Consider the following 25,205-nt stretch of genomic DNA (forward strand, 5'->3'; position numbering starts at 1 on the left):
CATAACACCAGCGCGTCAGTTTGCGCCGCACAAGAGTTCCGCTTCGGACGTTAGCTCTGTTTCTGTGGACTAAATTTGCAAATATCACCGTTTCTTTACACTGTTTGAACTTTTAACTCGTGTTATTTTGACTTCATGGAGGAAGGCTTCGTTGACTGTCACTGTCACATATCAGCCCGTGAGTTTGAAGAGGTAGGAACCAAGTTAACCAAACAGTCTGTCACTATTGTAACCGAGCTTTCTGGGTTTGTCGGACCGGATACAGAAAACAATAACAATGGTGTTCGAACAGTCTATGGTTCGAACGAGTCAAATGTGTATTAATATTGAAATTGGCTTTTTTATTTTATACAGATTTTTTTTTTCCTTTTTGTTTATTCATTTTCATCAATTTTTTTTAATCGTTCGAAATAAATAAATAATTAAATAAATAAATAAATAAATAAACGGCACATAGGCGGGGAGCTTCTTTATCCACGGCTTCCACTTCCACACACACTTGTTTTTATTTATTTTTTAATTTTTTAAGCGTCTTTATTGACAAATTTAACATATACAAAAAATGTTTATACAAACTCTTAAAGAGGATGAACAGCAAAATACACAGGAACAAGTTAATTCAAACATAAATCAAGACTAGGGGGGGATTATATATAAAAATAAATAAATAAAAATCAAACTTTTCCAAAAGAAAACATCAGGCAAATGTAAACAGACGACAAACTGGAGCAAGGACAAAAAAATTCAACAAGGGCCAGAAATCAAAACAACAAGAACATTAACATTAACATTAAGAACTTTAACATTAATTAAAGAGACATTTGATGTAAATATACTTTTAATTATTATTATTAAATTATTAAAACCATAAATATTCATGTTTATCAGTTATATATCACATGTTTTTTTTAACTGAATGTCATAAATACACACTGTTTTAAGTCTTTTAAGTGTCATGAATGTTGTTAGCTGCTGTTTGTTTTGACATTTCTAGTGTTTTTTATTTTGACTAACTGTTTTTCTAGGATCTGGAGGATGTTATTCAAAGGACCAAAGAGGTCAGTTATCTGATTTTCAATTCAGTACTTTGTGATACTCTTATAGATGTAAGTTGTGAGCTCTTTGTACCTTGCTAAACTTTATTTACAGACTATTTTGGGACTTTAGAAAAAAAAGCAAAGAGCCAATTCATGTGTGTTTGTGTGTCTTTTTGTGTGTTTAGGCCGGGCTGAAGACTCTGGTTGCAGTTACAGAAGAAGTTGGAGAGTTTGAAAGAGTTCTGCAGCTGCAGGAACGGTCAGTGATGTATTTTAATCAGTCCCAGTCAAGCAGTTAGTGTCATTCCCGTAAACGTATATTAAGTCGTGTTATTTAAAGATCCCATATCATCCTCATGTTCTCCTTTCATGTTGTCAGTCTGTGAAACCTATGGAGTCTCTTTTTCAGCTAAAAAAAAACTCCTTCATTTATCTGAAACTGCCGTCAGTAAATACCTTATGAGGGTTTAATTCAGACGTACAAAAAAAATGACAAACAAAAAAGCAGCGAACTGGTTGTTTGTCAAACACCCATTGGTTACTGAATGGGAACTTAAACATTTGTTGATAAAGACATGATCTCCTTAAACCAATTTGTTTTGTTTTTTTTACCACATGGTTATTTCTGCTGTTAAGCTGGCTCTTTTGAATGGGTGTGTATGTGACTTCTGGGGCTTCTGCAGTCAGCCTCTAGTGGACACTCGAGGAACTGCAGGATTTTTGCCCTTCCCTTATGGCTTCATTTTTCAACACTGGAAGTTGCTACCTGATTTTAATATGGGTGTAAATGGGAGTTCAGGGGCTTTTGGAGCCAGCCTCTGGTGGACACTTGAGGAACTGCATGTTCCCTTCTGAATCGGCTTAATTTTTCAACACTGGGAGGCCGCTTGGGAAAACTCCTAACTGTATTGACAGTAATTGTAGAAGTAAATGTACTCTTGATGTAGAGAATCAGAACGTCTCTCAGCTGGACAGCGTTGTATTTATTATTTATGGTGAATCCTTTTCCCACAGTTATCCAGATCTGGTGGCTCCATGTTTTGGTATCCATCCGCTGCAGGTCGGCGGGGGCTCCGAGCAGCACAGTGTAAAACCTCAGGTAGGAAAACAGTCTGAATCTCAGCTATATTTATATTTTTTTGTCTTTACTATTCCTGGGAGGTGAGTTGAGTAACTTTATCCGCTCTACTCAGTGGTGTTCCTGCTTTGAATAACAGGAGGAGAGGGCATTAGAGTAAAAAAAGGGGAGGTAGTATCTCTGAGTCCTCAGGAGGAGGTGAAGGTGTGTTTTTAATTTTCTGTCATTGGAAAGACAAAGAGACATTTAGCTTCTAAATATGTGTAAATGTTACAGCAGAAACCTTTGAATTGGATCTTTTTTTGTTTGTTAAAACTTTGCCTAGAAAACAAACGATGGTATTCTCTGAAATCTTGAAACACTCACAGGTAGAATCCCGTCTGCTCATTTGAAGGACCCCTCTTTCATTCGGGAGGGGTCACAGACTCGGACAGAAATATGACTCGCAGTGGAAAAATCCCCAGAAATGTGTGAAAATTAATCCTCCTGAGAGTTTCTGCTGTAATTCTCTCAGACAGCAGACTGAAATCGAATCCTTTCCAATCTCTTGATACCCCGTTGAAGCAGGTCAGCTGATCCAGGATTAACTCTGGTTTCATTCTTTTTGACTGCTGGAGCTACTGAAAGGATTTCTCTCAACAGCCTAGGAATATTTCCTGACATTGGAAGTTAGAAGTAGAGCGGCTTTGTGAAATAAAAACCTGAATCTGAAGGTTCTTACCGTATTCCTTTAACCCTCAGGCATCAGTTTAATTTACAACCCTCTTAAGTCACTAAGGACAAAAATGTCCACGCCAAAAAACTTGATATTTTTTTCTACTTTTTTCTGCATAAATCTCTTAAACAACTTCAGCCCTGCTCAAAACTACCAAACATTCAATCATTTTTAGGAATTTAACCCTTAAAATGCCAGTTTGATTACTTGATGTCACTGTTGTTATTTAAGAAAAAAACACAAAAATTAGTTATTTTCCATAAAACAAATATTTGGTGGCTGGGGGATTTTTTAAAATCAGTCTTGGATATGTCAAAGATTATCCAAAATATTGACTTTGATGTATTGTTAGTTTTTGTGTAGCATCAGATTTAAAATGTAGTTCCCTGTTTGGACACTGGAGGGCGACAATATCAAATTTACAAAAACTGCTGTAAAAATAGAACAGATTCATATTTTTTTCTACTTTTTTTTGCATAAATCTCTTAAACAACTCCAACTTCTAATGAAATCGTTCGTTTCAACAGGACCTCGATGCTGCCCTGCCTCACTTCTACAAACACAGAGAACGCCTCGTTGGTATCGGAGAGGTAGAGCGCTCACCGTCACACACAAAACACAAAAAGTTTTTACTCTACAAGGAGAAAGTAAGACTCTCTCATTTGGAGAGAACTCGGCTCCTGCTGTCCGATAAATTAAAACTAGTCTTTCCTTATTTGTTTTCTTTAATTTAGAATTAAGCGACTGACCTAAGTTGTAAAAACATGCGACAACTTGAATCTTTCATTCTCAAATTTTTGTCTTGGACTTCTGATATGGAAGCACCTGACCTCTTCCTACTTATAACTGTTGAGGAAATTTATAGATACCTGACTTCACAAAAGAAAGATTCAGGAGACTCAGGTGTGTTAAGCTGAAGTTGTTTATATATGACATGAGGAGAAATGACATTAACAGATGTAACACAGTATCTTACTGGTGCATCCTGTAGGATTGGTTTTCAGCCTTCAGATGAAGATAAAGTCAGCAGCATGTTGCTCTACTTTATATAACTCTAATAAGATGAATGTCTTCTCACCTAAAAGCTTCTCATGGACTCAGCCAGTGTGTGAGGTTTCAGATAAAGGAGAGCAGATGCTGAGTCTGCAAAAGCAAGACCGATATGAGGAGAGACGCGGCAAAGTGACCTTGGTTGTCGTAGTCATAGGCCAACGCTATCAGTGCAGCTGTGACTGCTGTCAGACCCGGTGACTGAGCGTCTCTCTCTACATCTACAGAGATACAGAAATTCCATCACAATTATTTTTTCTTGTAAATCTCTTAGCCTCTTAAGCCTGGTTTATACCTTCTCGACGCGCTACATACTGTTACATTGGTGTGTCTACCTAGCTCTACATTACTCCGCCTAGTGGTCAGTCTGATTTCTAAGCTTGTCTTATTGCCAGTTTCATGTCGACTGAACCTGAGCGTGTTATATAGGAGTCGGAGCTGATGAATATTGAGCAGCAGTTGATTAATGTGGCTTGTAGCGTTCTTCCATCTGCAGAATTTTTAAAAACGGCAGCAATTTCCTAAATGTTGTAAATGTAGGAAATGCAATGCTACCCAGCGGTCCAATCACAGGGCCTTTGGGCGCTTTGTTACATTAGTGAGGAGGTGCACGTCAGGCGTTATACATGGCCTCCTCAGTATGTATCTACAGGGCCACATGAAGCTACGGCGCAGATTTGATGCATAAGTATAATCCCGGTTTGAACCTGAAACTTCTTATAATCTCAAAACTAAAAGACAAAACGTCCTCGTCTCACACACTCTAATTGGTCCTCACAAAGATATAAAGCTAAGGTGAAACACACCTTGGATATAAATCATAACTGATGTGTGACTCCTGCTGAATTAAATCAGTTACCCGCTCACCTCCTCATCCTTTCTTCCCCTGTCAGTCTTGATTTCTGTCATGAAGACAGAAGACACACACACACACACGCACGCACACACACACACACACACACACACACACACACACACACACACACACACACACACACACACACACACACACACACACACACTCTGCTGTAGTCTCTGGTAGCAGGGCATGTTTTCAGGAATGTGTGTGTTCTGTCAGAGCAGATTTCAGGCCTCACAGAGCTGAGTCAACAGTCCCACGCTCCACTTTCCATTTCATGTCTGTTATTTATTTGGATAAGTTAGGAACACCCCCCCACACACACACACACACACACACCCACCCCCTCCCCCCGCTCCTCCATGAGTCAGTATCCCACATGCATTTTTACCTGGCCGGTTTTCCATCTCTGAAGCTAAGACTTCCACTTAGCTCAAATTTATGCCACAAAATTAGGACTGACTCATCTTGGGCCTCAATATTAGAAATGCAGTTCTGATAAACTAAAATCATTAATTGCATGAGAAGCAAAAACAATTTATGGCGGCTAAAAAACCTAAACTCAAAGCCACTGAGGGGCCATGTAGACGGACTGATGTTTCAATGGATGAGATTGCTTTGGCTTCGCTCCCGGACATCCTGTGAAAATCAGACAGTCTTCAACATATTTTCATATGTAAGATTCCAGCATTGTGCATACAACGATTCACTCAGAACACGAGGTGTTTGTGCTCTCCCGTCTAGCAACACCTGACACAGCAGTGAAAGTTCCTACTAATGCTTTTTATGTTCTGTTTTTCAACTTGCCTCGCCTTGGTAACAATCGGTCTCTGTAAATAATTAAAGGGGACATATTATGAAGAATCCACTTCTACAGTGTTTCTGAACATATATCTGAGTAACCTGAGAGTCTACAGACCCACAAAATGTGAAATAAATCCATCCAGTCCTTTGTTTGTGGTCTGCATAAGTCTTACAACACAGAGAAAAATGCTCTGTTTCAAATGTGCTCTCCTTGTGATGTCACAGTGGGATTCTGGTAAAAAAAAAATCCCCTCCCCTCCCCTGGTATCTCCACCCCCAGACTAGAAGAAAACTTTTGAGCAGGTCCGCCATTTTTATTGTCACTACAGAGGAGTGATGTCTACAGGGAAAACTCGGGGGGGTCATTACATTTAAAGAGACACACACACCAAAACGGAGCGTTCTGAGAGAGCTGGTTTATACAGGGTCACAAACCTCCTCTGGTGCTTGATTCATGTTATATTTTGACCAAAGCACAGCACAGATGTTTCATTTAGACCACAGGGGACTGTTTGAAAAGGTGGAGGAGGGGACTGTTTGAAAAGGTGGAGGAGGGGGATCATATGTCCTCTTTACCACTTGAATGCACCATTACACCAAAAGAAGTCATGAACAAACATTGGTATCAGCAATCGGCTAAATCGTTATTTCAAACATCGGCATCAGTATCGGCCCTGATTGGGATCGGTGCATCTCTAAAATGTACTCAGCGTATTTATTTCTTGCACTTCTGTCTCCAGATTGGTTTGGACTTCACGCCGTGGTGCGCTCCCACTCAGCAGGATAAAGACGACCAGATGGCGGTTTTCATTAAACAGCTCAGCGTCGCTGAAGAGCTCGAGTTACCCGTGTAAGACACAAATTTTGGCGTTTGTTTTCTTATGTTGTATTTTGATTTATCATCACAATAGAATGGCTCTCTTTCATTTTCAACAAGTTAAAATTTTTCTGAATTATCTGTATGTTTTTGTAAATCTCTGAATATACAAAGCGTGATTAAATCGCTGTTCTTACTTTCTGTTTCCTGCCCAGTAACGTCCACTCACGATCAGCTGCTAAGGTCACCATAGAGACGATGAGGGAACAAGGTGAGGTGACTAAATCCACGTTGTTGTCTACATTTACGTGGCTGCAGGATTCAAGTTTTAATGATTCGTCTCCTGTTATTTTTTATTTTTTTTAAACAGGTATCAGTCGAGCTCTACTTCATAACTTCGCTGGGAAGCCGTCTGTAGCTCTGGAAGGCGTGAAGGCCGGGTACCTCTTCTCGTTTCCACCAGCGGTGTGCAGAAACCAACAGGTGTGTAGCGTCTTTAAAGAACTGTTTTAAAACAACTGTGTCATTAGAACATCTCGTTTAGAGACAGGATGGACGTGCAGCGCTTATCTTCACAGCACACAAACGTTGCATACAAGCGCCACCGAGCACACAGCCAGCGCTTTTCTGACCGGAAAAAACGCTTAGTGAACATGGAGCCTGAACCTCTTGATGCAGGATTTGTAATTTATAGGTCAGATATTAAGCAAACTCCTCTTCCCCATGTTCCTCTAACTCTAACATGTGTCTCTAGTCCGTCTACAAACCCCCCAATGATGAGAAAAGTCCATCCTCTCCGTCTTTTACCTGCTCCACTTTTCAGAAAATGTGTGCTCAAACAGGCCGTTTGGAAATTTTCCCTTCATGACATCACAAAGGGCAGTAGCCCCTCCCCCAGGTGGGTGACACTCCCACAGCTAGGTGTTTGTTCTGTCCTCTGAGTCTGCCTTCTCACCGTAAACAATAGGACATGGAGCGAGAAAGCACAGAGTACACCCGAGCACCTTCCAGAGAGGGGGCGTGGTCAGACACAGCTCATTTACATATTTAAAGGTACAGACACAGAAACAGCCTGTTCTGAGCAGGGCTGAAATAGAGGGGTTTATAGACATGATCAAATACAGGATCAGAGTGGATTTAGAACAAGACACTTCACACACATGTTTTGAGGAGCTCTGAGACTTATTTAAACTGAAGAAGAGGAGGAGGATATGTGACTTTTAACTACTTCCACACAGAGAGACAAACTGATCAAGCAGATCCCGCTGGAACACATCTGTCTGGAAACCGACTCTCCTGCACTGGGGCTCGAGAAGCATGTACGTTTCCAAAGACCTAAAATCATTACGTTCACACACAATACTGTAAACGTCTTTATGTCAGCCTGTCACTTTCTGACTCTTGACACAGGTGAGGAACGAGCCTCGTAACATCGTTCTGTCCTGTCGCTACGTCGCTGACATCAAAGGTGTGTCGCCAGAAACTGTTCAACTCGTCACCGCACAAAATGCATACAGACTTTTCCCCAAGGCCAACAGGCGCTAACACTCACATGTTTCAGAAAGGTAAGGTTTATCCTCAGGGAGCTAGAATATCTGAAAACATACAAGGACTGAAAAATAAGAAGTGGAAACAACCTCCAGATCTTCATTTTGAAGCTAAAGTGAAAGCCAGCTGTTTATTTTTAAGAACATTATGTTTTAGGCCGGTTTTTGTCTGGCCAAATGTTGCACCTGGATTCAAACTGCAGTTACTGTGAGTAAGGGGTGCACCTTATATTTACAAGAGGTCCAAAAAGCTGCTTCCAAGCTGTTGACAAAATCATCTAGAAGCTCTCATGTCACACCTATCCTCATGTCTGTACACTGACTCCCCATCAGCTTCAGAATACGATTTGAAATATGATATTGGGTTTAGAGTCTTGCACGGTCAAGCTCCGGCGTGCATCACTGAGGTGCTGAAGCCGTACAACACCAGCAGGACCCTGAGGTCCTCTGATCAGGGTCTGCTGGCTGTTCCTCGCACAAGACTACAAACAGAAGGCTGCCAAAGTTTAAGAACATATGACAATAGTGGCAGAGATCATTCTCACTGGTTCTGTTTTTGAGTCACATTTATTAAGGCCAACGGGATTTCAAGTTAAACAGGAACAGACAGTACAACAAGGAAATAAATACAGTGATGCTATGTGATGACGTGTTTGTCATGTATCATGATGTATTATGTTCTCTGTGCATGGAAATAAAATACTGAAGGTTGAAGTGTTTAGGCTCATGGTCTGCTCGTTGTATTAGCTCATGGGGTCCTGTCGAGGTGTCTCCGTCTACACCAGTTGGGATTTATCTGTAAGAGAAGAAGAGAGACGTAAACGACAAAAGATTTGTTTCAAAACTGCACAGCTTTAAAGGTCACATATTATGCAATATACACTTCACCATGTTTCTCTAACACTAATTAAGTCCCAAGTCTGTCTACAAACCCCCCAAAGATGAGAAAAGTCCATCCTCTCCGTCTTTCCCCTGCTCCACTTTTCAGAAAATGTGTGCTCAAACAGGATTGAGGATATTCCCTTGATGACATCACAAACTGTAAGACACCCTCACCTGAAGCACTTAAATTTCCTTTATTGACTGTGCATGCTCAAATTAGTTTGTATTAAGGCTTTCATGACCATGATGTGTCTATAAAGACATTTAAATCATTTAAATAGGGTGTGCAGTGGAGTTTCCTATTATCAGTATATTGCTAAATGTTATTGTCTAAGACGAGACAGTTTTAATTAATGCAACCAGAGGGAAAAAGTCAAATTAAGTTGTCACATCAACATAAAAAATAACTTTAAACGCTCTTATTTTTGACTTTACAAGATATTAATGTAAACATAAAATCCTTAAATAACCCGTATGTTACTGTAAATACTTAAATCTGCACTTGAGAGGTCAGTAGAGTCTCTTACAGCTCTCTTCAAAGTGCCTCCTCTCCGCCAGCTTCGCCGGGGGAGGTCGCTCGCTGCAGGCCGGCCTTCGCTGCGGTCCGGCGGTCAGCGCCGTGAGGAGGACCGGGCTGGTCCTCAGGTGACTCCGGTAATGCCTCCTCTCGGTCCTCTCCCAGGACTGACGGGGGTTCACCTCCACCTGACACCACGTCTCCCTCCGCAGGTTAAGCTCCAGCAGAGCCCGCTCCTCTGACCCGGACATTGTCTTTCTATCTCTAAAGTGTTTTCTGTTATTTCTGTTGTAAATTCAGAGTGTGTCGCTGGTGAGGTGAGGCTAGCGTTACCATGGCGACCAGAAAGAAACTCCAGGAAGCTAACAAGTGCAGCAAAGATCTTTTATAGTATGAGGAGGTGTTACTCTCTCGAAAGTTGAGGCAACCAGATTCTTTTTTAGGATTTATAATAAGTCTTGCATCTTCGAGGTCTTTAAAACTTTTTTGTTTTCCACTATTTTTTTTTGACACTACAATAAAATACTGTAAAACAAGCCAATAAATGCTTGCCTATGTCTCATAAATTCCATGACAACTCTTTGAAAAAAAAGACTCTCAACCACAAAATCACAATATATAATGTCATGTTTAAAAATCCACAAGTGCACACCCTGAAGTGAACTATTCATACATTTTATTCTATACTGTTAATCGCCATGATGACGAGTTATATCCAGTTCATTTATGTAGATTTATGTCGGTATCTTGAGATGAACGCTGCTGAAATCTTGAGTCTTTTCTCCTAATAACAAGTTAAGCTCTCAAGATCTTGAGAAAACGACTGAAATTACCTTGTCATCACGGGAAAACCATTTTTTAAAAATTCCTGAAATAGGGAGATATAAGACTATCTAAAGAAAACAACCATAATGCACTTGTTGTTCATGGAAAACTGAGCAAAATAAAATGTAAGGATTCACTTCCTGAGGTATAGTTTCCTATAAAATGTGTGCTATATTAAACTGTCTCCTTAAAATCTACTCTGTCATCCTAACACAGCTACATCTGTTCACACTCTCTTTGATATGGTTTCATTTTCGTGTTTCTGTTATGGTGGTTATGGCTTTAGACGTCACAAAAACCACAGAGAGCGTACTCTACTATGGGCCACAAGAACCTTTTAGTTCCTTGAAGAGAAGTCCCTGAAGCTTTAAGCTCTGGGGCCATTTGTTCCAAAAAAGGGGCTTTTGTTCCCCCTCTTGGTATTTGAAAACAGAGACAGAGTGAGAGCTTACTGCTTTTACTAAAATCCTCCTCAACACATGTTATTTGATCCTCCAAGGACAAAACTAGACCCAACAGAAGGAGTGGAAACTAAACTTCAGACTATTGTGAATTTATGCACTGTTTATTTCATAAACCTTTTGGAGGTTAATTCATTTATACAGCCATGGAAAATAAATATAACAATAATTATATTAAAGTTCAGACTTTTATTGTCCCTAGGGAAATTTAATTTACAGGAGTGGACGAAAACACAACAAAAAAAAAGACATAGGACAGTGAAACACAACCTGATGGACTACAAACAGGTAACTGTTAAAAATGACACTGGAATGGTATTTATAAATAAAGTTCTTATGCTGCTGGGAAATGCAGTCATGGTTTAAAGAAGATTGAGTACATTAATACACAATGAACATGCAAAAAATCTGCATCTGTTGTTCTTAGCACTTGGCGTATATCTTGTACCTCCAACCAGAAGGGAGAAGAACAAAATCCTCCATGAGAGACTGGTCAGAGCTGGACAAGATTGACTTTGCTTACATGACTTTTACTTGAAACAAAATACATCTTTCTGCACTGCAATGACTCTAAAACAACCGTAATCTAGGACATTTATATTTCAAAGCAATTTAACACCTGCTTGAACTGACCGCCTTTTGTGGTTTCACTGCTACCACTCACTGCAGTGAGACGGAAGTGCACTCCAGGATGTGTGAATGCTATGACAGCACCTGTGGGTGTGGCTGCAGGTGTAGCGTTAGACAATCCTTAGTGGGTGTGTCGTGTGTGGGTAAGCAGACGTTACTGTATGCCATGCTGGTATTTGGTTAAGAACTTAAGGTACTTTTAGGACAGGTTCTCTGCACTGTAAAGTAAAACATGAGCTTGTACAAGTCTGTTTTATTTAATTTCAAATGTACCTGTTAACTAGGTGTGAAGGGCGTGCAGGATCAGACCTCTACCTGCCCGCTGTAGTGGAGTCCTCACTGGGTCAAACGACGATTAGGATTAGAACAGATAATGGCCTGAGCATATGGACGGGCTAATCACCGTAAAGCAGCATGCTCTGACAGGGTGTGTGTTTGTCATTTTTATGGATTGGTTTCATCATTACTGATCTGGGCATTAGACTTTTTTGACAACAACAGACAACAAAGAACGTAAAGAATATGGGTGGGAATGGTAGGATCATTCATGATAATGATCTACTGTGAGACCATCATGGAACGATTCATCGGGATATCTGATGGACTGAAGAACACAAAATGCCCCAGGACTCAAATATTTATATCCACTGCCATTTGGTGTCAGTTTCACTTCTTATCGTGTCTCATGACTTATTTTTCTCCCCGCTCTCTGACATCATCCTGCTGCCTCCTTCTTCTCCTTCTTTTATCCCGCCGTCAACGTCTTCTGTTGCCAGCTAACTCCTGTTCACTTTACCCTCATTCATGTCTTAAGAGCCTCCATGAGGAGGAGGTATAGTATGTAGAATTTTTACTCTAAAATATCAAAAAAAATGTGACTTAATCAATGTTATAAATACTTTTTGTTGAGTAATTACATTAGCTCAAACATTTCCAATAGTTATCAAAGCCAGATAAATCCTTCATTTTGTAGTTGTAAGGGAACGTGTTATTGGAGACTTTTTTGGTGTAAGAAACTGACGTGAAAGCACGTATTGCTCTGCAGTTGCTGTCCTCAACCAGCAGCGGGTGCTGCCGTAAGCCCCTCCCCCTTCCAAAAGCTCTCACAGGCTGTCAGTCAGAGAGGAGACCCACACCACTCTGCGTCCAGACTGCAACCAATGCAATAAGCTTTAGTTTTGTATTTATTTGCTTTGATTACATTGTTTAAGTTGAGAAGTACATTTACAATAAAAGTGCGCTATACACTACTTTTTAATTCATTATTGGATTTTGTGTATAACAATGCGATTAATCGCGATTAATCACAGGAACTCATGCGATTAACGCATTTAAAACTTTTAATCGTTTCCCAGCACTAGTTTTTTTTTTTAAATCTTCTCCTCCTCCTTTGTAATGAATTAAGAAATGTCTAAAAACCAATTCATATTCATTTCTTTGGGCTTTAAACATGTTTAATTCTCCCATAAAGTTGGACGTTTTAATATGAGGCCTAATGGGGATTAACTCACTTTTGGAGACAGCCTCTAGTGGCCACTGGAGGAACTTCTGATTTTGGCAATATTTATTTGCCTTTATTTCTCAGCTATAAGGATTGCTTGTTGGTGAAAATAACCCAACATTAGCTCAGTGTTGTATTTTACTCTTATTGGGACGATTTTTTCAGGTTTTTTATAGCGAACTAAAACAAATTGTCATAATTTGTCACACTTCAAAATTGACTATTTGATATTAAAGCTCGACACTTGCTCAGGAGTTGTTCCCTTTACATGCTATTTCTACAAACTAAAACAAAAGGATGACTACCAACAGAAAGTGGGACAGTAGGGATGGGTTATTTTGGTACCATTCCCAACTTCTGACAGTACAAAGTGCGCACCATATGGCCCCATACCGAACTGAACCGCGAGGTGGAAACGGGGCTTCACTTCCACATTGGCCAGGGATTACCATTCACAGTCCCCTGCAGGCAGTCGTACTACAGGCTCTATCTCTGCTACTATTGGCTCATCAGCATCGGAAGGCAGTGTGTGCAGGCGTCAGTGTGGGCTGAACAAAAGACAGAGCGACACGGAGAGGAAGGGGAGAGGGACAGAGAGATAGATGGCAGCATGCTGACGCCAGAGCGCAGAGGAAGACACCAATAGTAGGGCAGAGTTAAAGTAGGTTATTCTAATGTTTATGTCGTCTTATTCTGGATGTTACTAGTCCCTGACTGCACGCATCGTAGCGTACCAACTGAATGAGGAAGCCGCTCTTTTCAGCGCTTCCTCTCTTCCTGCCTCGCCCCTAATATTCATCTGGCGGCTCAGTGAAAAAGAGACAAAGTATCCCACGAGCATCATGGTTGCCGGCGAGCTCGTGCAGGAGCATCTGCGCGCGGATGCTGGCGCACCTGACGACATCACGGTCAGCAGGAAGAACCTGGAGCTGGAGGGAGCAGCCGCGGATCCGCCTTACGCAGCCGTGCCATCCTACGAGGCGAACTACAACCAGCGGGGGGAAGAACGGGAGAGAGAGAAGGAGGTGCAGCCGGATGAAAGAGAGGCTATGCTGCCTAACGGAGGAGGAGGAGGAGGAGGAGAGGAGGCGGAAGAGAAAGAAGGGAAGATGCTAGAGACGAGACTTTACCGGCGCCGGTTCGCTGTGCTGTTCGTTTTCAGCCTGTACTCCTCCGTGAACGCCTTCCAGTGGATCCAGTACAGCATCATCACCAACGTGTTCATGCAGTACTACGGCGTCTCCAGCGACAAGGTGGACTGGCTCTCCATCGTCTACATGCTCGCCTACGTGCCGCTCATCTTCCCGGCCACCTGGCTGCTGGACCGAAAGGGTCTGCGGCTCACGGCCCTGCTGGGCGCCGGCCTCAACTGCGCCGGCGCGTGGCTCAAGTGCGCCAGCGTGAGCCCCGAGCTGTTCGGAGTCACCGTCACTGCGCAGGTCATCTGCTCCGTGGCGCAGGTGTTCATCCTCGGCCTGCCGTCCCGGGTCGCCTCGGTGTGGTTCGGACCCCGGGAGGTTTCTACTGCGTGCGCAACGGCCGTGCTCGGAAACCAGGTCAGTATGTGCGCAGTGCCACAAATACTCTTATTGATAGGCTATTATTTGTATATTCTCGTGTCTTAAAGGTGCATATAACCCTAAGTTAACAAGGCAGCTTATATGGTTAGAAGTTATATTTCATGATATGTTTTATTGGATATCTGTTTAACCTTCAAAATGAAACATTGTCTTAAATGATAAAGAGCTCCAGCACTCAAATCTACTTGTTTGATGAAATGATCCATATGTGTTCTAAAGCTAAGCACAGAGTCAATCCACATGCCAAGATACTGAATATATTCTGCCTTCTGAAGAGCTCTACCATCAGTATAACAGCCGCAGCATGTTTCTTTTATTCGTCATGATCATGTCAATGTCATGATTTGGTCTTATTTAGTTTTGTATTTAGGTTTCCATGTTTTAATTTCTCCTGTCCATCCTAGTGTTGCTTGTTTCCCTTGTGTGTGTTTTTTGTCTTAATGTTTCATAGTTTAGTCTTAAGTGTTTCCTGTTTTATTTTGTAGTTTTTTTTTATCCTTATCCTTTGTTCTAGTGGTTATGTTACATTCTTGAGTGTTTCTTGATTTATGTTGTAGTTCTAGTCTCCAGTGTTTCTTGTCTTGTCTTCTGTGTCTGATTACCCATGTCTGTTTAGTCTCTGTGTTTCTTCTGTGTCAGTTCATTGTATGTTGTAAATAGAGTGTAGTTTGTCCGTCTATGTTGGAGTTTCCAGTGTTTCCTCGTGGCTCCTTGTTTCCCCCCTTTGGCTTTTTGTTGCACATTTTGAATTAGTGCGTTTTGTTTGCCTTTGGCTTTTTGTTTAATAAATTTAGTTTTCTTCGTATCTGCATCTTTGTTTTCCAACAGTTCATGACAGTCAGACTTCCCAAGCGTTTCAAAGGAAACTTGATATGTAGAATATGAAAACACACAATATAACAATCACAGCAGTGTTTATGACAATGTTTCTCCATCTTTGTTACTCTCGTCTCTTAGCTGGGAACGGCCATAGGATTCCTGCTGCCTCCAGTTTTGGTCCCCAAAACAGATGATGTTGAGTTGACGGGTCACAACATCAGCGTCATGTTTTATGGAACAGCTGCTGTCTCTACGGTCCTCTTCATTCTCACCATCATAGGTACACACGTCATAAAGACACACACATTCACACGCCGCCTTGCCCTGTCATGGGAGGTAGCATACATATGCGCCATCTGCTCCAGTTGCCAGGGATTTATGGTTCAGTTACTTCAAAAGTATGTGAGATGACCACAGGCATACCTGGGTACATAAGAACAGAGGCGTGCAGTGTGTATTAATCGTTTCTTTTAAGGGCCAGCTTTCCTCACAAGGATGAAAATATTACAGAAAGAATTTGAGTTTAGATTTAAGATAATAGGATTAGGTGTAGGTCAAGGATAGACCTTTGGTAAGGGTCAGGGTTTTATGAATTACAAGTATGAATGGCATTTTAGATTGGAATAAGAGTGAGTTAGTTAGGTGGAAAGTGGAAATAGCTAAGCTCGTATTAAACCTGTCTAATCAAACTCAATTTAGAACGTATTTGGATTATAATTTGTTTTAAAGTAGATTTAAACAAGGCATGATTAAAAGTATTGAACAGTTTATGTGGAGTTTTATGTCTGTAGAAGTGTTCAAATATAACATTTAAGCAATTTGGAGTCCCTCAAGGAGCTGTCCTGGTTTCCCTAATTTTTTGCTACCTGAAGGCTTCTTTAGGTAAACTGTTCCCAACCTCTTTACTTGGAAACTCCTACATGTATCCAAAATAAAAGCCTCCCAGGGATGCAGGAAAAAAGTGATACATAGTTGCTGTCTATGAATTTTAATTTATTTTATCATCACATGAATGACAAGCGAGCTGACTGTGTAGCCTATCTTTTTGAGTGAGAAAGCATGTATTTTTTGCACCGTTTAATCTACACACCTTTGAGAGAACAGTCCAGTAAGTGTCTTATCATTACTTTAGTTGATTTTTGCGAGTTGTAGTTGTGAACTTTTATAATAAAATGTTTTTTGTAGTTCCTAAACAAGCTCTCCTGGGTTCCCTTATACACACAGTACATCTTAAAGGCTCATTTAGATGACAAACCGTGCGTGTACTCTGTATTTGCCCTCTATTTGTGTATTTTTCTTTCTCATCACAGTTTCTGTGGGTTTTATGATTTTAAAAGTGTTTTAATATAACATTAAAGCCTTTTGGAGTTCCTCAAGGAGCTGTCCTGGGTTCCCTCATGTTTGTAACCTAAAAGCTAATTGAGACCATCAATCTGTTTATATTTAGATAAATTACCATTTTAGCAAGCTAACCTAAAACTTGATTGTTTCTGTTTGTATAACAGTCATTACGGACCACCCTCCCCTCCCTCCTAGTCACGCCCAGGCTGTCCTTCCAGACTGCCCTCCAGAGGATTACTCCTACAAACAGTCCATCGTCAACCTTGTAAAAAATAAAGCATTTATCCTCCTGCTTATCAGCTACGGTAAGTGTGAATCAGAACCAAATCAACACGAAAACGTTATAGATTTCTAAGGTAATATTTAGCACTTTGTTGAGTTTCATGTGCAGAGTTGTGTTGTGTAATTAGAATCCAGCACTCCCTCTTATGTATTGAGTATGACTTGGTGTTGCTAGGTCTTTATGCAGAAATTTGAGTCATAATGGTATTGAGACAGGTGAGTTTTCTTACAATTGAACTAACATTCAGTTGACTTGAATACAAAAAGAAGCATCAAAGAGTAAACCTGCAGACTACAAGTTAACCTTGTATTTGCACTGTTGTGTTTTTTGCGCTACTGTCAGGGTTGCTTGTTGTCACAATCAAACTCAAGACGTATTCGTCAAGGTCAAATTCATTTTCATGCTTGACAGATTCCCTGAAGACTTGAAAGGGCTGAAACTAACTGCACACTCCTCTTGTGTCTTTCTTTATTTCTCTCTCTCTCTGTTTGCAGGAATAATGACCGGGTCATTCTACTCTGTCTCAACGCTTCTCAACCAGATGATCCTGGCCTGCTATGAGGTAAAACACACAAACCACTTGGAGTTAATGGGAGAACGAATCTTGGGATCTTTTTAGAGCTCTGGCCTCTTCAACTTCAATTTTTCTTCTTTGCAGTTCATATATTATCGACAGAATAAGAGCTGTAAGTGCTAAAGGAGCAGTCTGTAACTCTGACACCTAGTGTTTAAAATGGGTACTGCAGTCCATATTCTAAACATCATAGAGAGCTGTCTCCCCCTCCCCCTCTCTAGAGTCCATGCTCACTCAGGTCACCATGTGGTGGACTCTGAAGCTTCAGTGTTTATCCAGCTCTGCATGGGTCTGTAAACCTTTCTGTGTTCTAACCTCTCTCCATTTTTCAAAAAGCATCTCCAATATTGATCCTAGTTTGAGCACGTTTCTGCTCGTGGAGCTTGTTAGAAACATGCAGAGGCTTTTTAGGTCGGGTACAATCACTTCTATCTGAACCACTTCTCTTGCCCGCTTCCATCGCTGCAACACCTGTTGACCTGATAACTGCTCTCATATCTGGCAAACCGAGGGGCGTCTGACGATCGTGTGCTATTTTGTCCCTTGTGTTTTGGACAGAGAGTTCTCAGAGATTGAGGGAGTCTTTCCTGGAGGGGAATCGGCCATTCTCTTCAGTACTGACGACACAAAGAATAGCTCTCCGATTTCTGTCGATCTTTGTGTTGTTCCTCAGCTATTGTCACATTTTAAAGGTTATGAATACAGTTTGTAGTTACAAAGCAGGTCAAACAGTCTAATAATAGAACAGACTTCTCTCAGTCAGAACACCAACGTGTTTCCATTCATGTTTAAAAAGCACATAAAAAGACTCGACACAGGAGGATGGTGGTTGAGAGAGAAGAATAAAGATGGAGGGAGAGCCAGTCAAGTTTGAAAACATCAGATGGCTTTGATGAGACATTAGCTTATTGTCCGAGTTCATTAGCCGTTTCCACGCATGCCTGCTGCCCACCATAACACCATCAGTGTCTACACAAACGCACAAGAGGCAAAATGATAGAACGACGGATTCATTCACTCTGAAGCTCTTCTCTTGTTCTCCCTCTCACACAACAATGAAGGACCCACAGGCAGGCCGGCGCTCATTCAGTTCCTCAGCTGTAGACACCATCTGTGAATAAGGTTGTCAAAAGGTTCAAAACTTTTCCATATCATGAGTTTTAAAACAATAAAATATTGATTAAAAGTATCCAAAAGTACAGAAGAAGAACAAACTTCACCTTGAGTCTTTTTTTTTTTTTTACCAAGCTGCAAAACCTTGAATCTTAACAAGTGCATTTAGTCTAATCTTTTGTCAAAATATCTCAGTACATTTATTCTAAAACATATTTATCTGACAAGTCCAAACAAACATCGTACTTCATGATATTCTAAGCAGAAAAAAAGGCATGTCAGATTTTCATTGCTTATTCAAAGCAATTCAGGCTTCATTCTTTCTTTTAATATGTTGGAATAAGATGTTTGTTTGGACCCGAAAGATAAGTATGGAGACATGTTTGACTAGAAGTTAGACCTGGTCCACAGGTAGGCGGGTATTTTTGGAAACATAGATTTTTGTGTTTTGGTCTTTCGTACACAAATTGCATTTTAGGGTCACTGAAAACTCACCTTTTGGAAAACTCCTTCCAGGGTGAAGATTTACGGAAACTCAGTTTTTAGGTGTCTACGTGTACACGAGGAGTTTTGAGCTTGTAACGTCACACTGTGCATCTGTTTCTTCTCTGTTTGCCGTCATTGAGCGACACTGTCACTTTTGTTTACGTGAGATTAGTGCGATGACAGACGTAACCGAGCTAGTGCTGGTGCTAACGTTGCTAACTTTGTCTTTTTAAATGCTCACACATACAGACACAGTTACTCTCCCACTATGTTGACCTGCAGAGATCGTTGTTGACTTGGCGTGCTCGTGACACGATGCAGATGTTTTTGAGAACTGAGCTTTGTGGACGGGATTATTGTTTTAAACAGAGGAGGAAAATCCAGCCTACGTGTGGACTAGGCCTTAGACAAACTACACTTGGCAACATTCGAGTCTTTGCAGGGAAAAAGCTGCCGCGAGAGAAAAAAGAAGCAGAGCGGGATTTTCTAGAACAACTTCACCAACTAACAAGGTGCATGAAGAGCGAAAGACTTGAAGAGGTCAAAATGCTCCAGCAGCTTTTGTAGTATGAAGATCAATATCACTCTTTTTTTAGATTTCTTTTTGGTCTTTTTACACCATTATCAGAGAGACAGGACCATGGAGAGAAATGTAAATCAAGGAGAGAGAGAGAGAGAGGGATGCAAATGACATGCAGGGAGGAGGAGGAGGAGGAGGCCCAGGTTGGATTAAACCCCGGGCCGTCCCCTTGAGGACAGCAGCCTCCGTAAATGGGGCGTGCAAACTAACCAGTTGGCTGCCCAATATTGTTTGATTTTTACTAGAGTTGCATCAAAGTTAAAAAATCTGGTATCGTGACAACACCAGCGCCAAATCCAAGCTGAAGTAGGCTGTAGAGGTTCCTCTTGTAACATCTGGTATCTGGGATTTTAACCTTTGCATCCACCTGTGTCGGGTCTGATGAGGATTAAAGGTGCACAGTAGTGTCAGCTGTTTGTCTACTAAGGCTTTGTGAACATATCCTCCTCCTCTGCCCCCCCCCCCCCCCCCCCCCGCAGAACCAGGAGTTGAATGCTGGGAGAATTGGTCTGACTCTGGTTGTCGCTGGAATGGTCGGCTCCATCCTCTGCGGCCTGTGGCTGGACCACACCAAGGCATACAAGTAGGCAACACGTTCACCCTTTTACCACGTTTTGATAACATACACGGCAGGATGCAAACATCTGTTGACAAAAACAATAATATATAACCTTCTTCTATCCTGCGCTCACTTTTCCACCTGGGGGGGGATTTCCTATGAAATAAATCAAATAACTGAAGTGTGTCTGCGTCTTTGCAGGATCACCACACTCATCGTGTACATCCTGTCGTTTCTGGGCATGGTGGTCTTCACCTTCACTTTGAACCTCAACAACATCTACCTGGTCTTCTTCACTGCTGGAGTCCTGGGGTAAGACTATGAGACTATTAGAACGTGTCCTTAAAATATATGTTCTTTAAAGGCTTTATATGTGACTTTTCACTCTTAAATATAAATCAAGTCTATCCTCTGAAAATAACTCTGTGAGTCATAACTGTCTACAATGGGTGTAACACCCGAGTCCCACTGTCTGTGATGTTTTCAGAGTTTTCAGAGTCCTATCTTCAGTTTGTTTACATCGCCGGGACGGCCAGCTGACTCCTCCCCTCGCGTATAAAAGTTGTTTAATTGAGGGACTAGAGAAAAGAAGAATAACATACTGTACTCACTGCTTAACTGTGTTTCTAGATCACGCTCATTTCAGGTAAATTTACATGCAGTGTGAAGATACGAGCAGAATAAAGATCGCTAGCATTAGCATGCTAACACAACAATGCAGCGCGAGTTGTTTTGGTTTCATGCTGGTGCTCAAGGGCGACATCTACTGGATCAAAAAATCACATATGAAGCCTTTAATGAAAGAAGGTGATTTGCTCTGACAAACTTTTTTTTTACCGCCCATTGTCCTCTGAGGGTATCTGATAACGAGCTCGAGTTTCATCTGACGTGTGTTTATTGCGAGTCCACATGTTGAGAGGAACAATAGAATTACGACTTCTTGAGTAAAGACGAGTATTTAATGATGACGTCTGACCTTTTCAAGCTCCGAGAAGCAGCCGTTGCAATGAGACTCTTCATGTTGTTGTGGCAACACCTGACAGTCAAACCGCTCACGTTCCTGTCGGTGCAGCCCTGAGGCGGTTAGACAGAATCCAACACGCTTCATTGTGATGTTACACATTGCATAGCAACAATAGGCTGCACAAGAATCCTCTCACACAAGACGGAGAGACCTCACAAACGACTTCTAGATATGTCAGAGGGATCAGAAAGACCAACGACTCTGCAAGGTTTGCAACCCTCGTCAGAGATAAATCAAAAAAAAGGTGGCAGCCTGGTGGTTAGTGCACGCGCCCCATGTGCAGAGGCTGTGGTCCTCCAGGCGGGAGGCTCGGATTCGATTCCGACCTGTGGCTCCGATCCCACTGTCCTGTCTCTGAAATAATGGCATAAAAATCCCCAAAATAAACCTTAAAAAAAAATAAAAATGTATCTTCTGAGTTAATTTTAAAGATGTTTAAAGTATAGAAAAATTAATATTCATAACAGGAACGAAGATGTTTTGTTACTGATCCATAAAAACAGACAAGACGTAAAAGAAGACGATCACATACATCTGAAAACAACAAAAAATGACAAAATAGTTCAGTTCAGTGGAATATAAAGGAGAAATCTGTAAGACATCTACTGTATTAAATCATGAAATGACCTTACTGTATCATCAGACACTGTAGCTCTGACCCCTAGTGTTTAAAATGAGTACTGCAGTCCAAATTTTAAACATCATAGAGAGCTGTCTCCCCCCCCTCCTCTCTAGAGTTGATGCTCACACAGGTCACCATGTGGTGGACTCTGAAGCTTCAGTGTTTATCCAGCTCTGCATGGGTCTGTAAACCTTTCTGTGTTCTAACCTCTCTCCATTTTTCAAAAAGCATCTCCAATATTGATCCTAGTTTGAGCACGTTTCTGCTCGTGGAGCTGATTAGAAACATGCAGAGGCTTTTTAGGTCGGGTACAATCACTTCTATCTGAACCACTTCTCTTGCCCGCTTCCATCACTGCAACACCTGTTGACCTGATAACTGCTCTCATATCTGACAAACCGAGGGGCGTCCAAAACGGACCGTGTGCGGGGTCGCCTTAAAACCGCCTACCTATTCTTTTCATTTCCATTTTCTGGAATTTTCTGTTTTGTTGAGATAGTTTGAGGCTGTGTTCACACATGCAGGAAGAATAGATGCATCATTTGACTTAATTTACTCTCCTGGGTGATGTCTGTGTTTCAGGTTCTTCATGACGGGTTACCTGCCTCTGGGCTTCGAGTTCGGGGTGGAGGTCACCTACCCAGAGTCTGAAGGAACGTCGTCTGGACTCCTCAATGCTTTCGCTCAGGTATCAAAAAGTTCCTCTCTCAAAACCTGCTGTAAATAACATTTTGAGATATGAGTCCGGGCTACTTTAGAGCGTTTTCACAATAGGCACGATTCTTCAGTACCGTGCCCGGGCATGATTGCTGCTTTGACATGTACCGTGCAGTTCAGAGGGTGAAGCGGGCCTGTGCTGCACAGATACGACGGATTTTAAAGAGACAGTAGACGTTCTCTTAGTGCTGCTTTCTGACCTGTGTGTGTGTGTGTGTGTGTGTGTTTGTGTGTTTGTGCAGATCTTTGGGATCATTTTCACTCTGATTCAGGGCAAACTGACCACACACAACGGCCCGCTGTCTGGGAATCTCTTCCTGTGCGCCTGGATCTTCCTGGGAATCCTGCTCACTGGTAGGCTGTGTGTGTGTGTGAATGTGTGTAACTCTGCTTATTTGCGCTAGTTACACCAAGTGTTGGAGAAGTAATGCTTCTTTTTTTTTTGTTGTGTTTCAGCTTTAATCAAGTCAGAACTGAAACGAAACAATGTCAACATGGAAGCAAACCGGAACCCCCTACTCGCTGTAAGTGCATGAAAAACTCTCATAGTGGGTCATTTTGTTTTACACTAACTGTCTCCTTGTTTCCTTCACTTGCGTCTGTTCCTTACGTCCGCTCCTCCCAATTAGAATGAGAGAGAGAGAGATGTGAGGACTTGAAGCAGCAAAACGAGAAAACACACACACACAGCGCTGTGCTCTCCTGCTGACTCAGCTGATCCTGTCTCGCCTCTGTAACGTCTCTGCTACTACCTCTGAAGACGGTACAGAGGGGGGATCCATTCGTCCCTGCAGCTCTTGCTCTATTATGTCCTGACTTTCTCTCTCTCTGTTTTCCTGGTTTGCCCTTTTTAAGAACAAAAAGCATTTTTTCATCTGAGCGTCTCTTTGTTCAGTTTTTTTTCCTGGCGTCCCATGAGGTGACCCTGACGAGACAGATTCTTGAACTGCTCTCAACTCTCCCTGAACAGAGTCTCCTTCCCCCCCAGTTTGGACAGTAAATCTTTTTGTGTCCATGGTCCTCTGAATAAACAAAAAGCGGTGAACTCCTTTTCTTCTTCTTGACTGCGACCTCTCTACCAGCTGATTCCCTCTCATGGTTTCTGAAGGTGTCCCACAAATCAGCCTCCAGACGAGCCTGGCCATTAAACCTGCGGATTGAACTCTCTTCAATCCTCCTCCTCCAATGTTCCCTCCATCCTGCTGAGTCACTGTAACGCGCCCTTTAGAGAAGACAACCATCACATCCATCCTCTGCTTTCTCTTTGTCCTCCAACCTAAGCTTTGGCTTCCACTAAAGATGACGAGTAGGGCAAAGGATTATGGGATGCTTGGCGAGCAGGCGCAGGCACGAGATGCGAGAAAGGGGCGGGACAAAAGTTGAACTTCAGTGAACTATATTCAAATGAGTGCGATCCGAGCACCGCTATTTGATTGGATATTCTGTATTCTCCCGTGATTGACAGGAAAGGCTATTTGTAGTTTTTGAATCTTGACCCATTTGGCCGAAATAATAAGTTTGTGGTGTACGCTCTGCTGTGATTGACAGCTGCTTATTTAGGCCATGGTTCACGCCCACAAGCAGCAGAAAGGCTAGGCGACAAGCGAGGTCTTGCATGAAATTTCGCGAATTGTCTTATGCAGTGGGGCCGCACCGTTAAGAGAGGAGGCCACACATCACCAGCTTTGTTCCAACAGTATAGAATTCAAGAAATGTAATCAAAACTTATTTTTTTCTCAGCCCGGTCTGAAAGATACTCGGCCTAAAAGTGAATTTAAAGATGACAACATGACCTGATATATATTTTCTGTCTTATTTACGCCTACCTAAAAACTTAAAAAACTTTTCACATAACATATAATACAAGTTCTTAGCTGACACTCGTTTGAAATGTCTTCTCTTTCTTTTCTTTTTTTTCTTAGCTTCCGACTGAGTGTCCCGGGGATTGCCCTTTAGAGCAGAAAACCAACGGAGTCAAGCTGGAACCCTCCGTCAGCTTCTCCCGTGAAACCTCGCTGTGAGCCTGCCACCTCACTGAATCTTTGAAGACATTAAAAACTTTAAAAACCTGCTCCCCCTGGGAGGCATTCCAGGCACAGCTCTACATGAACTACCTGAGGGTGCTATTGGTTTTAATGCAAAGTATGATGTCTGCTGGAGGCTTTGGAGGTGAGCAAAGTCTGATGAAGCACAGCCACAATCTGCAGTGGATTCAAGCCAGCTGGGGGGGCAGCCAACAAGGCAGGAGAATCAACACCAACCCCCCCCCCCCCCCCCCCCAGACTTTAAGGCTCCTTCAAGGCTCCTTCAAGGCTCCTCTGCAGGAGACGTAAGGTTGCTGACGCTCAAAGCACTTGCACAGAGTAAGAAATACCTCCAGTGCACAAAACTTTAGGTTTTATTCTGGAAAAGGTGGATTGTTGAAAATGTATGCAAGCAGAAGAAGCTTCAACGCACTTTATTGGATCTGTAGGAAAAACCCTGGAACTCCTACTTTGGTTACTGTATCAAAATTTGACTTCTACGTTAAAAAAAAAAAAAAAAAAAAGACGTAAAAGAAAACTGACAGCTAAGAAAAAGTTAGCCTGTAACGAGGAAATGCTTCTGGGTCTTCTCGATGGATCACAGCTGCAGGTCTGAGAAGGAGTACTAGAAAAGCCATCCTGTTTGGTTTGGTTCCTGCCCACTGCAGAGGGGCCAACCTTTCCTGAGTTGACTTGAATCATCATTTCATGTGCTTGACTGACGTTGTAGAACACGCTGTAAATGTTCTTAGTATCGGTC

At 41.9% G+C, this 25,205-nt stretch overlaps 3 protein-coding genes across 3 annotated transcripts; 2 read left to right on the forward strand and 1 right to left on the reverse strand.

Annotated features, from left to right (window-relative positions):
- The first annotated feature begins 48 nt into the window (after positions 1-48).
- Positions 49-8,098, forward strand: tatdn3 (TatD DNase domain containing 3). Its single transcript, XM_061051546.1, has 10 exons — positions 49-192; positions 1,026-1,058; positions 1,223-1,296; positions 2,052-2,136; positions 3,358-3,420; positions 6,284-6,393; positions 6,576-6,631; positions 6,731-6,843; positions 7,599-7,679; positions 7,771-8,098. The coding sequence occupies exons 1-10, from the start codon at positions 136-138 to the stop codon at positions 7,903-7,905; spliced, it is 807 nt and encodes a 268-aa protein (XP_060907529.1). The 5' UTR covers positions 49-135; the 3' UTR covers positions 7,906-8,098.
- A 443-nt stretch (positions 8,099-8,541) lies between these two features.
- On the reverse strand, positions 8,542-11,162 carry LOC132984674 (spermatogenesis-associated protein 45-like). Its single transcript, XM_061051548.1, has 2 exons — positions 9,317-11,162; positions 8,542-8,703 (listed from the first exon to the last, which is right to left on the reverse strand). Exons 1-2 carry the CDS (start codon positions 9,555-9,557, stop codon positions 8,684-8,686), a joined length of 261 nt encoding a protein of 86 aa, XP_060907531.1. The 5' UTR covers positions 9,558-11,162; the 3' UTR covers positions 8,542-8,683.
- A 1,828-nt stretch (positions 11,163-12,990) lies between these two features.
- On the forward strand, positions 12,991-24,945 carry flvcr1 (FLVCR choline and heme transporter 1). Its single transcript, XM_061051538.1, has 10 exons — positions 12,991-14,279; positions 15,261-15,402; positions 16,628-16,768; positions 17,241-17,308; positions 19,979-20,082; positions 20,260-20,370; positions 22,287-22,392; positions 22,664-22,775; positions 22,878-22,945; positions 24,344-24,945. Exons 1-10 carry the CDS (start codon positions 13,566-13,568, stop codon positions 24,440-24,442), a joined length of 1,665 nt encoding a protein of 554 aa, XP_060907521.1. The 5' UTR covers positions 12,991-13,565; the 3' UTR covers positions 24,443-24,945.
- Positions 24,946-25,205: the final 260 nt, after the last annotated feature.

Source organism: Labrus mixtus, chromosome 12, assembly GCF_963584025.1.
Source record: "Labrus mixtus chromosome 12, fLabMix1.1, whole genome shotgun sequence".
NCBI classification, from domain to species: Eukaryota; Metazoa; Chordata; class Actinopteri; order Labriformes; family Labridae; genus Labrus; species Labrus mixtus.

Coding starts and splice junctions, on each gene's coding strand:
- LOC132984674 (XM_061051548.1), bottom strand. CDS start 9,557: ATGTCCGGGTCAGAGGAGCGGGCTCTGCTGGAGCTTAACCTGCGGAGG. Junction 8,704..9,316: donor GAGGCACTTTGAAGAGAGCT/GTAAGAGACTCT, acceptor CTTCTCTTACAG/ATAAATCCCAACTGGTGTAG.
- flvcr1 (XM_061051538.1), top strand. CDS start 13,566: ATGGTTGCCGGCGAGCTCGTGCAGGAGCATCTGCGCGCGGATGCTGGC. Junction 14,280..15,260: donor CGGCCGTGCTCGGAAACCAG/GTCAGTATGTGC, acceptor CTCGTCTCTTAG/CTGGGAACGGCCATAGGATT. Junction 22,393..22,663: donor TCCTCAATGCTTTCGCTCAG/GTATCAAAAAGT, acceptor GTGTTTGTGCAG/ATCTTTGGGATCATTTTCAC.
- tatdn3 (XM_061051546.1), top strand. CDS start 136: ATGGAGGAAGGCTTCGTTGACTGTCACTGTCACATATCAGCCCGTGAG. Junction 6,394..6,575: donor GAAGAGCTCGAGTTACCCGT/GTAAGACACAAA, acceptor TTTCCTGCCCAG/TAACGTCCACTCACGATCAG. Junction 6,632..6,730: donor AGAGACGATGAGGGAACAAG/GTGAGGTGACTA, acceptor TTTTTTAAACAG/GTATCAGTCGAGCTCTACTT.